Source organism: Acartia tonsa, chromosome 4, assembly GCF_053477335.1.
Source record: "Acartia tonsa isolate MP-2025a chromosome 4, ASM5347733v1, whole genome shotgun sequence".
Lineage (NCBI taxonomy): Eukaryota > Metazoa > Arthropoda > Copepoda > Calanoida > Acartiidae > Acartia > Acartia tonsa.
In genome coordinates, this window is record NC_137263.1 from 28,520,204 (window position 1) to 28,539,600 (window position 19,397).

The 19,397-nt window shown below is 34.1% G+C and overlaps 3 protein-coding genes across 3 annotated transcripts in view; all 3 read left to right on the plus strand.

The window, feature by feature from the left end:
• mRpL19 (mitochondrial ribosomal protein L19) overlaps positions 1 to 8,032 on the plus strand; it is a 24,809-nt gene extending 16,777 nt beyond the window's left edge. Inside the window, exons 9-10 of the mRNA XM_080159426.1 lie at positions 6,940 to 6,995; positions 7,382 to 8,032. Of these exons, the coding sequence (XP_080015552.1) occupies positions 6,940 to 6,995; positions 7,382 to 7,580 (255 nt within the window). The 3' untranslated portion in view covers positions 7,581 to 8,032. The remainder of the gene's footprint in view (positions 1 to 6,939; positions 6,996 to 7,381) is intronic.
• On the plus strand, positions 8,002 to 19,123 carry mge (translocase of outer mitochondrial membrane 22 homolog mge). The gene is made up of 5 exons (XM_080159430.1): positions 8,002 to 8,121; positions 11,708 to 12,053; positions 12,592 to 12,675; positions 14,231 to 14,376; positions 18,561 to 19,123. Exons 1-5 carry the CDS (start codon positions 8,047 to 8,049, stop codon positions 18,684 to 18,686), a joined length of 777 nt encoding a protein of 258 aa, XP_080015556.1. The 5' UTR covers positions 8,002 to 8,046; the 3' UTR covers positions 18,687 to 19,123.
• LOC145318081 (ESF1 homolog) overlaps positions 19,113 to 19,397 on the plus strand; it is a 40,627-nt gene continuing 40,342 nt past the window's right edge. The window contains exon 1 of the mRNA XM_080159423.1: positions 19,113 to 19,242. Coding sequence (XP_080015549.1) covers positions 19,123 to 19,242 — 120 coding nt within the window. The 5' untranslated portion in view covers positions 19,113 to 19,122. The remainder of the gene's footprint in view (positions 19,243 to 19,397) is intronic.

The following is a 19,397-nucleotide window of genomic DNA, read 5'->3' on the forward strand; positions in this document are numbered from 1 at the left end:
AAACTTAATTTTTTTTAATGATTTTTACTATAAAAATGGGTATTTTTATTGTAAAAATATAATTAGTTACTGTAAACCTAAATTTATGACAAAAATAAGCTTATAATTTTGTTTCTAGGCCACGTAGTTTAACCCTTACAGATCGGGGGGGGGGGTCATATTGACCCCCCCCTCTAGTTTTTTCAATGTCATTTTTTTTTGTAGGTAAGATAGAGAGTTGTGACTGCATGACTTTTTAAGTTTAGTAATTATACGTCGGCAAGAGTTGATCTTATAAGGATATCTGGTCTGTGTCGGTCGTGGCGTCCGGTCAAAGTCGGTTAGGTGGCACCAAATTTAGAAAAAAATTCTAAATAAATCTTAATTTCTACATTATGACTTTTGTGTATAAGGTAGAAACCTAAAATTTTTTTGGTGAATACTAAGAAATCAATGACCTTCTGAAAAGTGGTGTTATGACCGTTTGACCGCTCCCTGACCGACTTTATGACCGATTTTTGTCCGGCTTTTACTACAGACATATATCATGAATATCGTGGCTTCTATTACAGCTAGAGACCTATAAATTTTTTTGGTAAATCCTTGAGCAACAATAAACAGATAAAATATTAATTGGCGCCGCCAACCGCCGTTTTACCGCCGAAACCGCCGAAAATGGCGGTTTCCGTTATTTGCCGTTTTTCGGCGCTGATCAGAAAAAGTAATTTTTTTGTTATGAAAAATAAAAGTTCGTCCTAAAATTTGGTCACCCTAGCTGCAAAATTGGCCGCTCTACAGCTGTTTTAATATTTAGCGGCTGGCCGCTAAAAAGCGGCTAAGGAGCGGTCTGGCCGCTATGACTAGAAAAAGTAATTTTCTCTAAAAATACACATGAACCACCAGAAAAAAATTTTACGTCTTTATCTGTAACAGGAGCCGAGATAGAGGGGGGGGTCAATATGACCCCCCCCCCCCCAATCTATTAAGGTGGGAATTGGGGCCCGATCTGTAAGGGTTAATTTCAAAGTTTTCAACATGAGCATTGCAATTCTTTCAAAATTTCCATTGTACATAAAATGTCATTTTAAAATGCCTAGAACTTTTTTGTTATAGAAGCTGAAGGCTTCAAATTTGGGGTATTTGGTCTACTTGTGGAAGTCTTTCAGCAGTTAAAGCGTGGTATTTCTTGCAGGCTTCCTTTAAGGTTTACCATATATTTTTTGAGTACAGTCCTTTTGGGCAGATATGGGTACTAGAGCGGGTTCATATTGGAATTAGACAAAGAGGAGATGTGCAACAGATAAAACTAACTTAAATAAATTTTCTGACCGAAAAAGAATTTTAAAAAATTGATATTTAGAATGCAACCACTTAGAAATGTATTTCATTAATAAAAAAATATGCAAAGACGACAATCAAGTACTCTTTACTTATTATCTCAGTTCCTAGTAGTGCTAGAGAGCTAAATTTTTTGTGCATTTCCCCAGTTATATAATAAATTTTCGACTATAAGTCAGTCAAAGTCATATTTTGCTTCCTTATCCTTTACTAGCGGCTACGCCCCTAGAGGCCTCTAGTGGCACTTTAAATGTTTTTGTTTGATAAAGTCTCTACTTTAATTTTTTTGTACGATACCTCTTCATTTGACGTTGAAGTCTCCTAAACGTGTTTTAAAATTTCGATTTTTTTGTCATTTCTCTTGGGAGGGTGGTGGTACCCTCCCCCAAAATAGTTAAAAACCTTCCCGGGACTTATGAGAAGCTACCCTGTTAAGGAGAACCCGATCGGTTCAGCGGTTAGCGAGATCCTTCGGTACACACAGACACACAGACAGACACACAGACAGACACACAGACATCCTGTTACTTTAGTATAAGGATTTACCAACGACCAGACATACAATTGTATAGCTATTTGTCAATCAGAGTAAAAATATTATTGAATCAGAATTATGGCTTCATGGTGCTCCCTGGAAAGGCCTTGAGGAGTAGAATCAGGAACTTTTGTCCGTTTCAAAATATCTCATTCTTAGCCTTAGAAATGACTAAAAAACCACCATTTTTAAAGGTTTATTGAGAATTGTCCAACTTGTAGAGGTTTTTTGAGATTTTCTCAGGCTAGGAACGAGATTTTTTGAAACGGTCAAAAGTTCCTGATTCTACTCCTCAATGCCTTTCCTGGGAGCACCATGAAGCCATAGTTCTGATTCAATAAATTTTCGACACCCATTTACAAATAGCTATACAAATAAATGTCTGGTCATCACCGTAGACTTAGGATAAATTTAAATCATCCAGAGGTGTATTGTACTCATAAAATTCATTTGCAGATCCCTGCTTTGGTCTCAGAAAAAAAATGTCCAAAATAGACCCCACCCTAATAGGCACCCTCTGTTTTGGGGGGAAAAAAGGGGAGTGGGTAAAAAAGAGGGGGATGGGGCGGGCATATTTTTTGGGTGATATTAACTATTTTATAAATTAAGTAAGCTTTTTTTTGTATCTAAAAAAGGATTTTGCTAACCGCTGAACCGATATGGTTCTCCTTTCTAGTGGAGCTTTTATAGGTCCTTAGATGGTTTTAGGCTACTTTATTTCTAATGATAAGTCTCAGTATGGTTTTAGGCTATTTTATATCCTTTTTATATGCTTTTTGAGACATTTGCCCTAAAAGAGTGCCCAAAACCACTTTTGAGCGCCCAAAACCCTTTTGGGCAATTGGGCCGCCCAATATCAAAAAAAGTGCCTAATATGACAACCCTATGGGCTACAGTTGAGCTAGAACGGAGGTTAAGGTGTCTATGGAGAGCTCTTGGCATTCTGAAGAGATAACTCGACACATATGGTAATCTAAAGTCACTATAGAGGGTACTTAGGGCGCCCTGAAGACCCTGGTAGTCAATCTGAAGGGTGCTGCCAGCCTAGCACTAAATCCAAGTCTTGACTTTGGCAAGCCACAAGTCAGGCTACAGTTGAGATATCGACCTCTAGTCTTTTGTATAGTGTCTGTTAGGCATCTGACTATCATCTCCTAGCTTGGTAAAGTCATATCTCAAATAAGAAAATCGAGCAGGCCAAAGGCATTCAATCTTAGTTTTGGGTCCATTGAGATGATTTATGATGATTTTTAGAACAAAATGATTTTTGATGAAAATCAATGATTTTTTCATGCCTTACCATTTTTGCCAAAAATGGCCATTTTGGAGGGTTTTTGTAAAAGTGCTGTAAAACGCATCAAAGTTGAGATAATGACTTCAAATTTGATACAGATACTCTTGAGCATTTGTCTGAGCACCTCCTAGCTCAGACACAGCTCAGCTTGGGAAGTCTCTAGTCCAACTTTCAAGGGGAGGGTGCCCAACCAAAGTCGGTGACTAAAAATCTCAAAATCTGGGTTTTGGGTCAAAATTTTGACATCGCGATTTTTTTCTTTCTAATGTGAACCAGCATTGTCCCCTGACACCAAAAACACCTTTGTGGTTTTGGTTGCCTAGAACTGATTCTATGGGCCAAAAAAATCATACAAGAACTCAAATTTTAAAAATTTCTCAGTTCTCGTCTTTGGGGGTCACTAACCCCCCTAAGGAGTCAAAAATTGTCCAAAAGGCTTTTTATAAAAGTTGTTCAGCTTGCCATGCTGAGCGTTTAGAGTACTTAAACGGGCAGTTACCATTTGAACCCATAGTCTAAAGTCACTCTAAACCTTAGGGTACCCTGAAAATGATAGGCTGACATAAGGATTTCCAAGATTTCAGCTTAGAGTCCTCGGTTTGACTACAGTTGTCTGAGAGGGCACTTTACTTCAACGTGATATGATCTATGATACCATGAGATACCACATACTAAGTTTGGTTAAACTGAGTCTACTATAGGCAGCCTAGTAGACTCCCAAAGACGAGGTACTGAAGCGAGCATACTAGTAGTCACCTTGACTAAGGAATGGTGTTCAATAGAGCGAGAAAAGTGGCGGTGAGGGTTGACAAAACAGGTCTAGCTTAGGCCACAGATGACATACAGAGATCGTTTTGGTGTCTACGGAGAGCTTATAGGATTCTACTAACACACAAGAATGTCCACACCAAGTTTGGTGTTGATATCTCAACCGTACCTCTGCTGGTAGAGCGCCAAAGACGAGGTACTGGAGCAAGTACAGTATAGTGGTTGTGTATACAAGAGAGAAGGTAGGGAGCAAAAAAGCGCTACAAAGGGTTGACAAACAGGTCTAGCTCAGGCCACAGATGAGATACAGAAATTCTTTTGGTGTCAATGAATTCGTTATGAGATTCTACTAGTAGTTACCATTTGAACCCATAGTCTAAAGTCACTCTAAGTACTCGTACAGGTGCCCCAAAGTCAGGCAACCTTAACTGGTAGAAGGAGTGGACCCAGCTTAAACTTGCTTTAATAAAAGATGCTCTAAATGCCGTCAAGAATTATCTCAACCCTACCCCGCTGGTAGAGCGCCAAAGACAAGGTATCGGAGTGAGTACGGTACAGGGGTTGCGTATATGGAGGATAGGGTTGGGAGTGTGAAAAGCACAAAAATGGGTCTAGCTCAGGCCACAGATGAGATACAGAAATTCTTTTGGTGTATATAGATACCATTTGAACCCATAGTCTAAAGTCACTCATAAGGGTGCCCCAAAGTCAGGCAACCTTAACAGGTAGAAGGAGTGGACCCAGCTCAAACTTGCTTTAATAAAAGATGCTCTAAATGCCGTCAAGAATGTCCACAAAAAGTTATATCTCAACCCTAGTTCCGCTAGTAGTCTGCCAAAGAAGAGATACCAGAGCAAGTATATGGGTAGTCTGACTTACAGTCAGCTTGACTAAGGTAAAGGGTTTGACACTAGCGCTAGTGCTGGTACCTCGTCTTTGGCGCTCTACTACGGGAGTATGGGTTGAGATATCAATGTCTAGTCTTCGCCAGGGTGTCAGTCAGGCATCTGGTAGTACTCCCCTTGCTTTGGGTGCCGGTATTTCAACTATCAAGACACAGAGAGAAAAGACAGAGCTTGTAAGACAAAAGACACAGCTTGTAAGAGAAAAGACAGAGGTTGTATTACAAGCTGTGTCTTTTCTCTTGCAAGTTTTGTTTTTCTAATACAAGCTCTGTCCTTAGTGGATTCTTGCCTTAAAAAAGACACGACTTGCAAGAGAAAAGACAGAGGTTGTATTACTAGCTGTGTCTTTTCTCTTGCAAGTTTTGTCTTTTCTATTACAAGCTCTGTCTTTTGTGGATTCTGGCCTCACATGACTTGCAAGAGAAAAGACATGGCTTGTAATAGAAAAGACACAGCTTGTAAGAGAAAAGACAGAACTTGCAAAAACAGGTTCATTTGTGGTCCTGTCTTTTCTTACAATCTCTGTCTTTTCTCTTGCAAGTTTTGTCTTTTGCAAGTCGTGTCTTTTCTATTACAAGCTCTGTCTATTATGGATTCTGGCCTCACAAAAGACACGACTTGCAAGAGAAAAGACAGAGCTTGTAAGAAAAGACAGGACCGCAAATGAAGCTGTGTCTTTTCTATTACAAGCTCTGTCTTGTACAGACATTGCAAAGACACAGCTTGTAAGAGAAAAGACAGAACTTGCAAAAACAGGTCCTGTCTTTTTATACAAGCTGTGTCTTTTATCTTGCAAGTTTTGTCTTTTGAGAAGCCAAAATCCACAAAAGACAGAGCTTGTAAGAGAAAAGACACAACTTGCAATCACAAAAGACAGAGGTTGTATTACAAGCTGTGTCTTTCTCTTGCAAGTTTTGTCTTTTGAGAGGCCAAAATCCACATAAGACAGAGATTGTAAGAGAAAAGACACTTTTCTCTTACAAGCTCTGTCTTTTCTCTTGCAAGTCATGTCTTTTGTGAGTCCAGAATCTAGAAAAGACAGGGCTTGTAATAGAAAAGACACAGCTTGTATTACAACCTCTGTCTTTAGTGATTGCAAGTTTTGTCTTTTCTATTACAAGCTCTGTCTTTTGTGAATTTTGGCCTTTCAAAAGACAAAACTTGCATAGAAAAGACACAGCTTGTAAGAGAAAAGACAGAGCTTGTAAAAACAGGTTCATTTGGAGTCCTGTCTTTTCTTACAAGCTCTGTTTTTTGCAAGTTGTGTCTTTTGTAAGGCCAGAATCCACAAAAGACAGAGCTTGTAAGAGAAAAGACACGACTTGCAATCACTAAAGACAGAGGTTGTATTACAAGCTGTGTCTTTTCTAATACAAGCCCTGTCTTTTCTAGATTCTGGACTCACAAAAGACATGACTTGCAAGAGAAAAGACGGAGCTTGTAAGAGAAAAGACACAGCTTGTAAAAGACACTACTTGCAAAAGACAGAGCTTCCTAGGGGTAGGGGAACTACACCCCCATTGTACAATCATAAACAGGGTTATTTAAGTTGAGTGTTGAGTTGTAGTCATATAATCTTATTAAGTTAGTTTTCTTAATGATAACCCATTGTATAATAATGAAATGGTCCATAATTAAGAACAGCCTGACTTGATAAGAGCATTTGAATACAACATCTACCTAGGACCTTTTTTTTATACGCGAAAAAAATTACACTTATATACGCCGAAAAAAATGAAGATCAAGGTCTTCATGAAGATCTTATTATTTTGGCACCACTGAAGATTTTGAAAAGTAATGCAGGTATGTAAATTATTCGCTTGTTGGCTATATCTTATTCCTGATTTTTTGTTGAAAACCATGAAATATTTTTTTGATGAAAAATGAAGAAAATAAGATATTGATGACTAATTTCTGTCAAGGATAAGGAAGTCCTAAAAGCATTTACTTCATACACAAAAAAAACTTCATTTGCTTTTTACTTTTTAAATATTGAGAGTAGTGGACCTTTCTTTTTGATAATCTTCAAATAAAATAAAACCATTTCCATAAGCAAAATTTTTTAAGCACATATCATTTGTTACAGCTGATCCTGAGACAAATTTTTATATTTTTTCTAGGGATATACAGTTACCAACCCTTATGAAACTCCTGGAAAAGTTCGACGAATGATCAAGTAATATTAATAAATATAAATATTCAGCTTACATGGGCGCATAAATTTGAGGGCAACTGGGATTGCCATTTTTAAAAGTCGTTGGAGAGGGATATTTAATAAGTCTCGCGTTAAAGACGTTAATTGCTATACCTATTTCGGCTATGTCAATTAATTGACATTAAAAGTAACGGAGTTAGGGAAGTACATTGGCCAAAAACAAACTTATTACCATGCCTAATTAGGACTTCCAATCAAAGGTTGTGCTATTAAAGGGTTGATTTTTTGCAATTGTTGGAATATCATGCCCTTGGGACCTATTATAACGGGTCGCCCCTACGATGTATTCAGGTATACTTCATTATTTTAATCATCTTTTTTAATTCTCTTAATATATAAATGTTTAGATGGATGGCGGAAAATAATGTTGGATGGCAGATGCAGACACTAAAGTATGACATGATGAGAGACTACAGAAACTCGATCCCGGCGGAGGAGCAAGACAAGATCTGGGAGGAGGTGGCAGACAGACTAGAGACCCGGGATCAACAGATGAGGAAAGTTGCCGCGAAGAGGGCCTTTATTAGACCAACGAAGAAACTGTAAATTGTAGACTTTGCACATTGGGACATAATAAATGTTCAGTTGGACGAAGTCAGCTAGGAACTTGATTTTGTATTCAAAATAGTAAATACTGGTTATGTGAAACTCATGTCCTCTGGTTTTTTATAGGTTTTTATTATCACGATTTCTAAATATATGCTGAAAATCTAAAAAATATGCTAACAAAGTGTAACTAAATGACAATTTTTAATGTTTTCTAAAATGTAATACACTAGAAAAGGTATTGGAATCTATTTTAGAGAAATTCCGAGTCTTATCAATTCTTCCAGGTTCAAAAAAATTTTAAAATTTCATTAACTTAAAATGTAATTAAGAAATCTAAAATAGGCCTGTAAATATATAATTATGTCATATTATTTGTTATTTTCCCACGGTGCAGTTTTAAAAATAAAGCTTATCTATAAATTATTTAGATAAAATATTTGAATTTCAGATTAACTGTAAGAAAATGTCCGAGGTTGGTTCAAATAGTTCTGCTGAAGAAATCAGTCCAGAGGAAATAGAAGAAATACAAGTGGATCAAGTAAGTTACCACCTAATCAGCTACTTTCTTTGTCAGGGAGAATATAGGTTAAATTATACTTCCTGGCCGTTCGTCCCAACGGCGATATTTCACTACTTTTTGGGCAATTAGTTTATTTTATACGGATAAGTCAAGAAAATTATAGGTCGACAACTAAATCATTATTTTCTTTAGAATATTATGTTTCAAATAAGCATTACAAATAAGTAGGGCACATGGGCAAAAAAAAGCAAATTTTGTCATTTTTTTCCTGTTATACTATGGTGGATGAAATATGCACTATAGGTTAGCAAATTTCTTCTAGTTTGATTAAACATTTTAAAAAATTTAAGAATTATTATTTTTACATAAAAAATCGATTTTTATTTTTTTATAAGTTTTTACCGTTGACGACGATATTTAAACTTTCATAGTTGCCTGTAGGGAATATGTGAACAGCTTTAGTAGCAGACGGAATAATGTAGGGCCCGGGGATTATATAAGAAGATTTGGGTTGGAAAAGTTTCACACATTTATATTGTTTATTAATATTCAATTAAAAGGTGTTAATTTGTAAATTAAGCCGCCAATAACTGACTAATTGGCGAGTTTTATGAAAGGGGTTTTCTTTTTATTGGGATGTGTAATAAAATATTAAAGGCGGCAATTTAAACAGAAATGACAGAAGGGACAACAGGATGCATTAAACCAATCAGAATTACAGATTAAATTTATTGGGGTATACTTTATTTGTGATAAACTCATTATATAGCATATCAATAAAAAAAAGGTTATTTAGACTGTCTTTAAAAAATCATCATAAAAAATGGATATTATTAAAATAGCTGTAGTTATTTGTATTTAATAGATACAGGAATCATCATGCTAGGTTTGAAATTGATAGGACAATACTAATTTCTAAATGCTTAGATTAAGTATAGGAGCTGTACATTACATACGGATGGACACTACATATGGAAAAGCTTCGAATTTTGAAAAAGCATTATTGAAGGATTAAAAATAAACCCCTCCAAATTACCCCTACCCTTTACTATCCCATAAGTTCGAAGATTTTACTCAAATTTATTCCTCTAATAGCCTATCACACTCCGGTCACCAATACCTCAGAAACTTCGGTGATCTTGCAAAACAGCAAATTTTTTATTTTTAGAGAAAATGGAATAAATCTTTTTGATTAAGTAAACTAGGTCCCTCACCCTCAAAGTAACAAAAAAACAATCAAAACTCATTTTACAATTAGTATATTTAAATTGTTAGATTGTAGTATTGCTTAATAATATTCACTAAATTAAGTTATTTAATTTCATTTAAACAATTGCTGTTTACAAAACAATGTCACCTTGAATTCAAAATAATGAATAAATGTCAAGGTGTAAGCAAGGAAATGAGAATCATATTGATAAAGATTAATGTTTTTATTTCCTCATCCTTTGCTGTAAAATGATATAAAGGAATTTATGACCACTCCAGGAGATTAAGAAAGGAAACTAAATAAAGGATGTAGAATTAAGGAAGTAATAATGGTGTTCAATCCAATATGCAAAAAAAAGTTAAAAGAATCAATACCCAAAGTTTGAAATTGATAGAATGATTTATTGGCAATAAAAGTAAAAAATCTTTGCTTTGCTTATAATTCTGGTCACAATAACCAGTAAGATTTCTCTGTTCCAATAATCATCCCAAAATTGTACACTTTAAATAATAGTAAAAATACTTAATTCAACAAATACGAGTTTGTACAAGTATTATTATGTATCTACTATATGTATTTGCTATAAAATAATAATTTAAAAATACTCACCGAAGTGTCTACTTGTGTTTGAAGCTAAGATGTCTATTTCTGGCTTTATCATATAATGCAAAAATATTCGTCATTTTTTAGGAAACATATTATAAATGCAATTTTTTTAGTGATATTTTAAGCACATACTCTCAAGTATTTCTCCCCTTTCCTAACAGTATGAGTATAGTATTCCAATCCTTATCAGGCTTATATCATATTCCCTTTACTACATATGTTGACGGTCATATGAACATATATACATGCACACATATATGTATATATATTTATGTATTTCTCAGATGTTACGACATACATCGTCTTACTTTTATTTTTCTTACGAAATATATAATTTTAATGAGTATTTTTGAACGCCAATATCTCTGTTAGTCGCCAAAACCGAGCAAATTGCCTTAAGTAAAGTTAAATCCTCACAAACTAACCTACCAAATGGTGTAAAAAAATTTTTGAGAAAATGTGAGAAAAAAAGTTAATGTTTTTGATTTGCCCATAGTGTAGGGCCGATAGGGGGGAGAGAAGATTGTACACTTATTACAGGAAATTAAAGGGGTAGTTGCACAAAGTGCATTTAAACTTGAAATTAGTAAATTGCATATTTTTTTCTGTTCTATAGTTTAAACTACATCTTTAGGACATATATTTGAAAGAATTTTAATTTTCTACCATGTAGTTTTAAAAATATCAAGACTAGAAAATCATATTTTTTGTATTTATGCAACATAAATGGCTATCCTGTTTTCACAAAAACACCATAATTACTATTTTGGTCAGGGTTGGCAGGAAAAGTCCAGGGCAGTTTTGACCGGTTTTAAACCACCAATAAAAGTCAACAAAAATCCTTAATAAAAGTCCACCTTGAAAAAAAATGCTATTTTCGCCTCCAAAAAGGTCACAAAACTGCTACTTTTTCGAAAACACAGTATGAAAACATTAGAATTTATAACAATAAAGTATTGGATTGTTAACTAAAAAAACAAGCCTAAACGTCCAGCGCAAAATTTTATATTTTATACTAAAATTTCAATTCCTATAAGTGTACAAACAAAGGGGGGGGGGGGGGGGTTAATGCAACCATCTCGTAATCAATGTATAAATGGCACTTAGAATTCGAAATTTGATCTGAAATTTTGCATGAGTAATCCTTGGTAGGTCTATTTTCCCTAAATCGAACAAAAAGTTTAAAAGTAACGGTTTACGGCTCAGCCGTTTAGCCTTATTTTGGCTATTTTTAGGGCAAATCTGTCATAAATTACGTAGGAATCAACTTTTTAAAACATATTTTTCCTTTAAATCATGTGAAATGCTACCAAAAAAACATTTTTTATATTTCTAGTACCAGCAACTACCGGCTAGAACCGTTTAAAAACGTTTTGGAGCGGAAAAGAGTATTATGTGGAGATAGGTTTCGTGATGGATTTCCCTTGAAAATAGCGAAAAAATGGCTAAACGGCTGAGCCGGCAGCCGTTAGCCGCTACTTTTTTTGATTTAGGGAAAATAGACCTACCAAGGATTACTCATGCAAAATTTTAGATCGAAATTCGAATTCTAAGTGCCATTTATACATTATTACGAAATGGTTGCATTAACCACCCCCCCCCCCCCCCTTAAACCTTAGAATTGAAAGAAATGTTATGCGATTCTAGGACAGATTTTTAGCCAAATTCGAGGTCACTTTTAGGATTTTTTAAAAATGTACTAAATACTTACAATTAACACAACTCTACATTAATGTTCTTTTCATAGTAAAATATTTTATGATAATGCATAGAAGTTTCTTTTTTAAGGAAAACAAAGAGAATAGTGAAGAATCTAGTTCGGTAACTAAACCTGCTGACGATAACGCTGATGACCCTCCACTGGAAGTAATGTCTGCTCCAGAGAAATCTGCGGAAGATTCAGTTTCAACCACAACATTGTCAAAGCCTACATTGGATATTGCTCAATCAGAAGCTGAAACAGAGCAAATAGAAATAGCTGCTGTTCCAGTACAAGAAAATCCTTCGGTAGCACCAGGTGCTCCAGCAGCTGCTAACAATGTTATACTAGAGGATGTGGAAGATGTAGAAGAAGTGCCTCGCGCTCCTCCAGTTGAGCCTCCTATAGCGAGAGTAATTGCGGGTTTGGAACCAGGTAATTCAAATTTTTCCAAAAAACAAAACAAGGGGGGGGGGCGGATCTGACACTTTTGCGTAAACAGGGAGTATAGGCGTTGTCTCAAGAGTGAGAGGATAGGTTATAAAAGAAAAAAGATTACTTTTGGGGTTTATTTTTTATATTTAAAAAAATATGGATTTGGCCTCCAGATTCAGGTGATGCAGGCAAATTATAAAACAAAATATGCATCCTTTGAATGTTATTAACATATTTAAAGATAAAAGATGCATATTTTGTTTCATAAGTTGAACTCTAATTCTTGAAAACAAACTTTTTTTTTCATTTTTACCTGTCCAGAGACAATCTGGAGGCCTGTAGCACCTGAAACTTGAGGTCAAATCCCAATTTTTTTTAAATATAAGAAAAATACACCAAAAAGTAAACTTTTTTCTTTAATACCCTCTCACTCCCAAGACAAAGCCTATGCTCCCAGTTTAACATACATACATAAAAACAAAAAGTTAAAAAAGACGATGTAAAAAAAATTCATTTTAAGCCATTTTTTAATCTTTAGTATCTTCTGGTGGCGTAGAGAGCGTGGAAGATGATGAAGAAGAAGATGAGGATATTGATGAAACTTTAACTGAGAGATTAATAGGTAGAAACCAGGGTTGGTAAGAAAAGTCCAGGGCAGATTAAACCACATGGTTTTTTTCCGGTTTTAACCACCAACAAAAATCCATAGCAAAAGTCCACCTTGAAAAAAAATGTCGTTTTCGCCTCCAAAAAGGCCCTAAATTACTACTTTTTCTTAGGAAACTTCTTATTTTTTCATAAAATGCCTGTACACACAGCATTAAAACATTAGAATTTACAACAAAAAGACTTATTTTTAGAAAGCAACATTTTTATTTGAAAAATGTATTTAGGTATGAGAGAGGCAAAAGTGAGCTGAGAGGATTTCTTGAGAGGACATATACTCTACAATTTTTTTGAATGAATGAACGATAGTACCTAAAAAATTTAGGCTTGCCTCTTGAATTATAAAACTAACAGATACAAATTTTTTATTAAATATGCTACAAGGGGGGGGGGGTTAATGCAACCATCTCGTAATCAGTGAGCAAATGGCACTTAGAATTCGAATTTCGATCTGAACTTTTGCATGAGTAATCCTTGGTAGGTCTATTTTCCCTAAAGAGAACAAAAAGTTGGAAAAGTTACGGCTGGCGGCTTAGCCGTTTAGCTGTTTTTTTTTGCCTATTTTCAGGGTAAATCCATCATCAATTACGTAGGAATCAACTTTTTAAGACATATTTTTGGTTAAATTCATGTTAAATGATAGCAATAACCATTTTTAAATCTTTTAGTACCAACAGTTACCGTCTAGAACCGTTTGGTTAGCGTTTTGGAGTGGCCAAGAGTATTATGTGGAGATAGGTTTCGTGACTAATTTGCATAATAGGTAGCCGAAAAAAGGCAAAACTGCTGAGCTGTTAGCCGTTGCTTTTCCAACTTTTTGTTTGATTTAGGGAAAATAGACCTACCAAGGATTACTCATGCAAAATTTCAGATGGAAATTCAAATTCTAAGTGCCATTTGCTCACTAATTACGAGATGGTTGAATTAAATAACCCCCCCTTTATCTATGAAACATAGAGTAAGAATTCAGAAACTAACAAATACTTGTAGCTTAAATTAGGAACAGTGATCTTTTGACTCCCTTAATAATTTAACTTTAATGTTGATAAGTTAATTTTATAATTAAAGAGGCAATCCTAAATTTTATATTAACTCATTCAAGAAAATTGTAGAGTATCTGTACTACCAGAAGTCCTTTCATCTCACTATTGCCTCTCTCTCATACCTAAATACAAAAGATGGGGTCAATACGTTGACATTTACGGAGATTATTTTTTTTTTAAATTCACTTTTTTTTTCAAAAGTCCGATCTTTTCCTGGATTAAATCAATAAAATCCGGACTTTTGCTTGTCCGCGGATGAAACCTACAAAAATCCCGAATTTTGCCAACCCTGGTAGAAACCAGAATAAGGGATTTAGAAAAGCTTCATGTTGCTAGAGGGAGGGGATATGTACAAATTCTTGAATCATTATTACATAAAATGTATCTAGGTTCTTAAAAGCAACTGGTGTGATAATATTGTATAATACTTTGACAACAGTTTGGAATTGTAAATTTCTAATATTTTAGGATTAACCGAAATGTTTCCTGACTTTGTGCGGAACGGAACTGTGTCGCTTGTAAAGGGCTCCTGGGGTGCCACTAAATATATGTACGGCTTCTCTAGGTCTGCAGCTTGGATATTCTTCTCTACAGCTTCCATTCTTATTATGCCGGTAAGATATGATTCATTTTTTCGAATCTTTTCAGTGGCAAATCTAGTTCATTGACCATTTTTTTTTGGGGAGGGTGGGTTATTGAGGGTTAATGCAACATATCTGTTGAAATAAAGAAATCTACCAAAAAGTCATTTATCTGCGAATCTCGTAAATAGCTTAATTGGTAGGTCTGCAATGTTGGCATTCTTACTGGGCAGGTTTTAGACCATTAATCACAATCCTTTTTAAAAAAGAAAGTGTTTAATGTTAAGTTAAAACTATTTAAATGCTGTAGAAATGAGATTAGATTTAAAACTTTGCATGTATAAAAGTTTCCTTATATTTGATAGATTTAAAATGCAATCTGCAATCTCTTCAACATTTTTGTGCTGTAGAGAAATTGCAAAGGAATTTGGTCAAATTCTCCTACATGCTTGGTGATACAAAATTATTTAAAAGAAAACTAGGACGATTGCATCTATCATATTTATTATTTAGGCCTATTTATTTTAACTAAAGTATTTTTTCAACAGTATCATAAAGTATATTAAGGGATAAATTCTAAAAGTGTTCCAGAATGTACTAATCCTAAAATTGAGACATAAGTGACTAGTTATTCATCCTCATTTAAATGAGAACAATAATACTATAACACCAAATGTTTAGTAAACTTAAAAATAATCCTGGACAGCTTAACTTTCATTTATAGCTTCCTAATAAAATTGTATTTGGAAGTTCAATTGAAAAATATCAAAATCTTATTTTTAACCGGTAGAATTTGTAGTTACTAGGTATATAGTTCTATGTCCATCTATTAATTAAAAACAACCCCTTTGCAAAGTAAAAATCGGCATTGTAAGAAATCAACTTCTTGTTCTAAACCTTAAAAATTTGTTTAAATGCTTTTGTCGTAATATGAAGCTTGTGTTAATTTGTATCCCATTCTTGCAGATTCTGACTTCTGCTTGGTCTCTACACCACAAAGAGAATTCTTTACATTATTACCATTCCTATCCATTCATCTCATTAATACAAAAATTTTATTCTAACATAAAAACGATTAATCTTTCAAACATATTTGGGTTACAGTTAGAAATTTAAAAGTGGGGCTTTACTATATATGGGTCTGTACGTCAGTCCGTAAGTTACAGTTAGGCATTTTAGAATTGTCCTATAGATTTCAAACTTTGGATGTTAATTCATTTATCAATAAGGTACTATTTCGAAAGCGTAGCAACTCTATAACCGTTACCAGAAAGTGCGCACGTCCATTAAAAACATTTAAATTTTTAACTTTTGATAACAGAAATTTTATGATATAATTTCATCTAAATTTTTGGAACAATGATTTCCTAGAACAACATGGTACAATATATCAAGACTTGTTGTCATACTCGAATGATACAGATATGCAAACAAATGTGGGTTTTTTTCTCCAAAATTCCGTATGGAACTTTTAAAATGTAAAGATTTACAACTATAAACGGTTTGGTTAAAGGGATAGTTTCACGAAAGGCATTTGAACTTAATTTAGTGAACCGCATATTTTTTCCTGGTTAATTGGTTAAACTACATTTATATGGCATATATTTGAAAGAATTTAAATTTTCTACCACGTAGTTTTTAAAATATCAAGACTTGAAAATCGTCTTTTTAAATTGCATATATCACAAAAAGACGACTTTCAAGTCTTCATATTTTCAAAACTATGTGGTAGAAAATTAAAAATTCTTTTAAATATATGCCATATAAATATAGTTTAACCCATTAATTAGCAAAAAATATGCGGTTCACTAAATTAAGTTTAGATGCATTTCGTGAAACTACCCCTTTAAATTATTGTTTGATTATCTTCTGAATTAAACCTTTTTATCTTTGAAGCAAATGACAGCAGACTTTACACATATGCATGTGATTGAGGACCAAAGAAGATAAAGTATAGAATTGAGAACCTCAAATATATCTTGGAAAATTGAAGAAAAGTCCCGCATGTGCAATAAAAAACTTGAAACCAACTTGATTTGTACGACTGTCAAGTTTGGACAAAACTGAAATAATACTTTTAAAAAGAAAATATGCCAATAAATGTGCCAATATCATTATTTTCGTCCAAATATTCTTTGTCATCTTTTACTAAATTCACGTTTAAATTCAATTTTGTATATTAAGTTTTAATCCATTGTAAATGGCCGAATATCAGTCGGTGTGGTTTTCAGTAAATTATTAAAAAAAGCATTTATTTTAGTAATATATCTGGATAATATCTGTTATGATGCGATTTTACTAAAAGCCATAATGACTTTTAGGACGTTCAAAAGTTTCAATTTTATTTCAGGCCAGCCAGGCAGAATCGTCTACCTGGATTCTTTTCTATACTTTATCTTCTTTGTTGAGGACTAGTCTCAAATTCAATAAACTTATTCAGCCACTCGTTAGATTTAGAACTATAGGGTTGGATTGCATCTTGAAGGGACAGTAAAGGATCACTAAAAACATAAGTGGATTTTATGGAATTTTTATATATTTTATTTTTGGTTGCTTCATCTTACCATTCAAAGATTATGAAGAGCTTTATGGACATATGATTATTTTACTTGTACATATAAACATAAATTGAGTTGAAGGTCAGACAATCTTTTATTTACATCTTGTTGATTGGCCTAGTCATTAAATAGTAATCAATTTGACACTCCCTCAGTCCTGCCAATCAATCTTGTTTTCTTTCTTCATAGTTTTATACATATTTATAAACAATTGTAACTTCAACTAACACAAATTTTTTTTGCGTAGTAAGATATAAGGGTGGATGTGTATGAAGCACAAAACCTAAAACAAAAAGAAACTCAACCAAAAAAATCTGTTGGCAGGGTAAATTTAGTTTACCCCCCCCCCCAAAATTTACCCCCGGGGTAAAATTTTGGGGGGGGGTAATTTAAGTTTTATTAAATATATAGTATTAAAAATGCGCGCGAAGCGCGCAAAAATTTTTTTTATTAGAGATTTTTTATTTTTGGGGGGGGTATTTTCCCCCCCAAAATTGTTTGGGGGGGGGGGGTAAATACCCCCTCCCAAATGGTTGGGGGTATGTTTTAAATTTTAAATGGGGGGGGGGGGTAATCGCCCCATTACCCCCCACCCCCCTTGGACGTCTATGTTAATGAGGTACAATATGGAAATGTAAAGAACGGTAGCGGAACCGTTTTTCGCGGATTTATTTTTATTTACCAAAAATTTCCTGGTATTTACACTTTAAACTTTTTTTTTAATAGGTACAGGGGTGTATATTCTGCCCAAGATTAATTTTTTTCCCATGCTGCAAAAAGTTTCATTTTTTCCACTCCTGTTTTTTCCCTCAAGGAAGGGAAAAATGGAAAAATATTTTCAGAACTCTTTATTTTATTCATGTTAACCCCCTCTCCCACACATTAATTTAGTTATTATAAGGGGGGGGGGGGGGGGGTAATGCAACCATCTCGTAATCAATGATTAAATGGCACTTAGAATTCGAATTTCGATCTGAAATTTTTCATGAGTAATCCTTGGTAGGTCTATAATCCCTAAATCGAACAAAAGTTGGAAAAGTAACGGCTGGCGGCTCAACCGTTTAGCCGGTTTTTTTGCCTATTTTCAGGGCAAATTCATCATTAATTACGTAGGAATCAACTTTTTAAAACATATTTTTGGTTTAATTCATGGTTTAAACCAACAGCTACCAGCTAGAACCGTTTGATAAGGTTTTTAAGCGACAAAAAAGTATTATGTGGAGATAGGTTTCGTGACTAATATGCTCTTATAAGATTGGCAAAAATTGGCAAAACGGCTGAGCCGCCAGCCGTTAACCGTTACTTTTCCAACTTATTGTTCGATTTAGGGAAAGTAGACCTACCAAGGATTATTCTTGCAAAATTTCAGATCGAAATTCGAATTCTAAGTGCCATTTATTCACTGATTACGAGATGGTTGCATTAACCCCCTTTAACCAAGAAGGGGAGAAAAATGGGAAAAAATGTTTTGATTTCTCTTAATTTTTTGAAAGATGCCAAAAATTTTGGTAATTATTGACACAACCAAAAAGATTTTACCCAATTATCTTTAAAATTCCCCCTCTACCCTTTTATCAATAAAAAAAATAATTTTCTCAAATTTAATACTTTAACAGATGAATCAAAAACCTTTGCCATTTGAACTGAGATTATGTTTAGGTAATGATTGAGACAGAAAGACTTTCTATAATGGATCAACAGAAACAACAGAAGGCTCAGATGCTGTTTGGTCCTGGTGTGGCAGGCAGTGGATCTGGCCCTGCACTGGGACCTCCACCAATATAATTTAATGTTTCCACTGGGTTCTTAACTCTTTCCAGCGTAGTAAATAAATCTTTTTAATGTCTCTTTCAAAATTGATGTTAAATATTGATCATTAGAATCAAATTTCCCTCTGCATTCATTTCAGTTTATACTCTTGTAAAATATAGTACATGTGTTTTGAGCTTTTAGACTTGGTTCAATAAATTTTATTTTTTTGCAAAAGTTCATAGGATAAATTTTTTGTTACAAAATAATCCATTTATTGCTTTTGCGGTTTATGTTGGGTTTAATTTAAAAATGTTGTGATTTATAATATAAAATATGACATTTGTTTATCCTATGGAAGTAAAACTAAATTCAAGTTAACAAATTTTATGTTGCATTATGTTTTTTGTATGATTGATTCACAAAATTGTTGGCTGTAGTAAATGACACATAAGGCATTACAGACAAAAAAATGGATTCCGTGCTAAAGGATTCTAGATTTGCAAAGATAGCAACTGATAAAAAATTCCGACCCCTGGAGAAAAAGAAAAGAAAAGTGAACATTGATAATCGTTTTAAGTCAGTTTTAAAGGTAATATCTTTTTTTCAGTTTAATTAATCAACACGAATTTTAAATAGTTCAGCTTCTCTCATATTAGGATATGTCAGACTATCATTTACTTACCACAATCTTCAGATATCAGACTCGCTCAAAAGATTAAAATTGCGTGTTCATGTAATTTTCCC

Bases quoted from the DNA above. Each gene is read 5' to 3' on its own strand.
- mge (XM_080159430.1), top strand. From the start codon at position 8,047: ATGTCCGAGGTTGGTTCAAATAGTTCTGCTGAAGAAATCAGTCCAGAG. The intron at 12,054-12,591 runs GTAATTCAAATT...TTTAATCTTTAG, and splicing joins AATTGCGGGTTTGGAACCAG to TATCTTCTGGTGGCGTAGAG. The intron at 12,676-14,230 runs GTAGAAACCAGG...CTAATATTTTAG, and splicing joins TTTAACTGAGAGATTAATAG to GATTAACCGAAATGTTTCCT.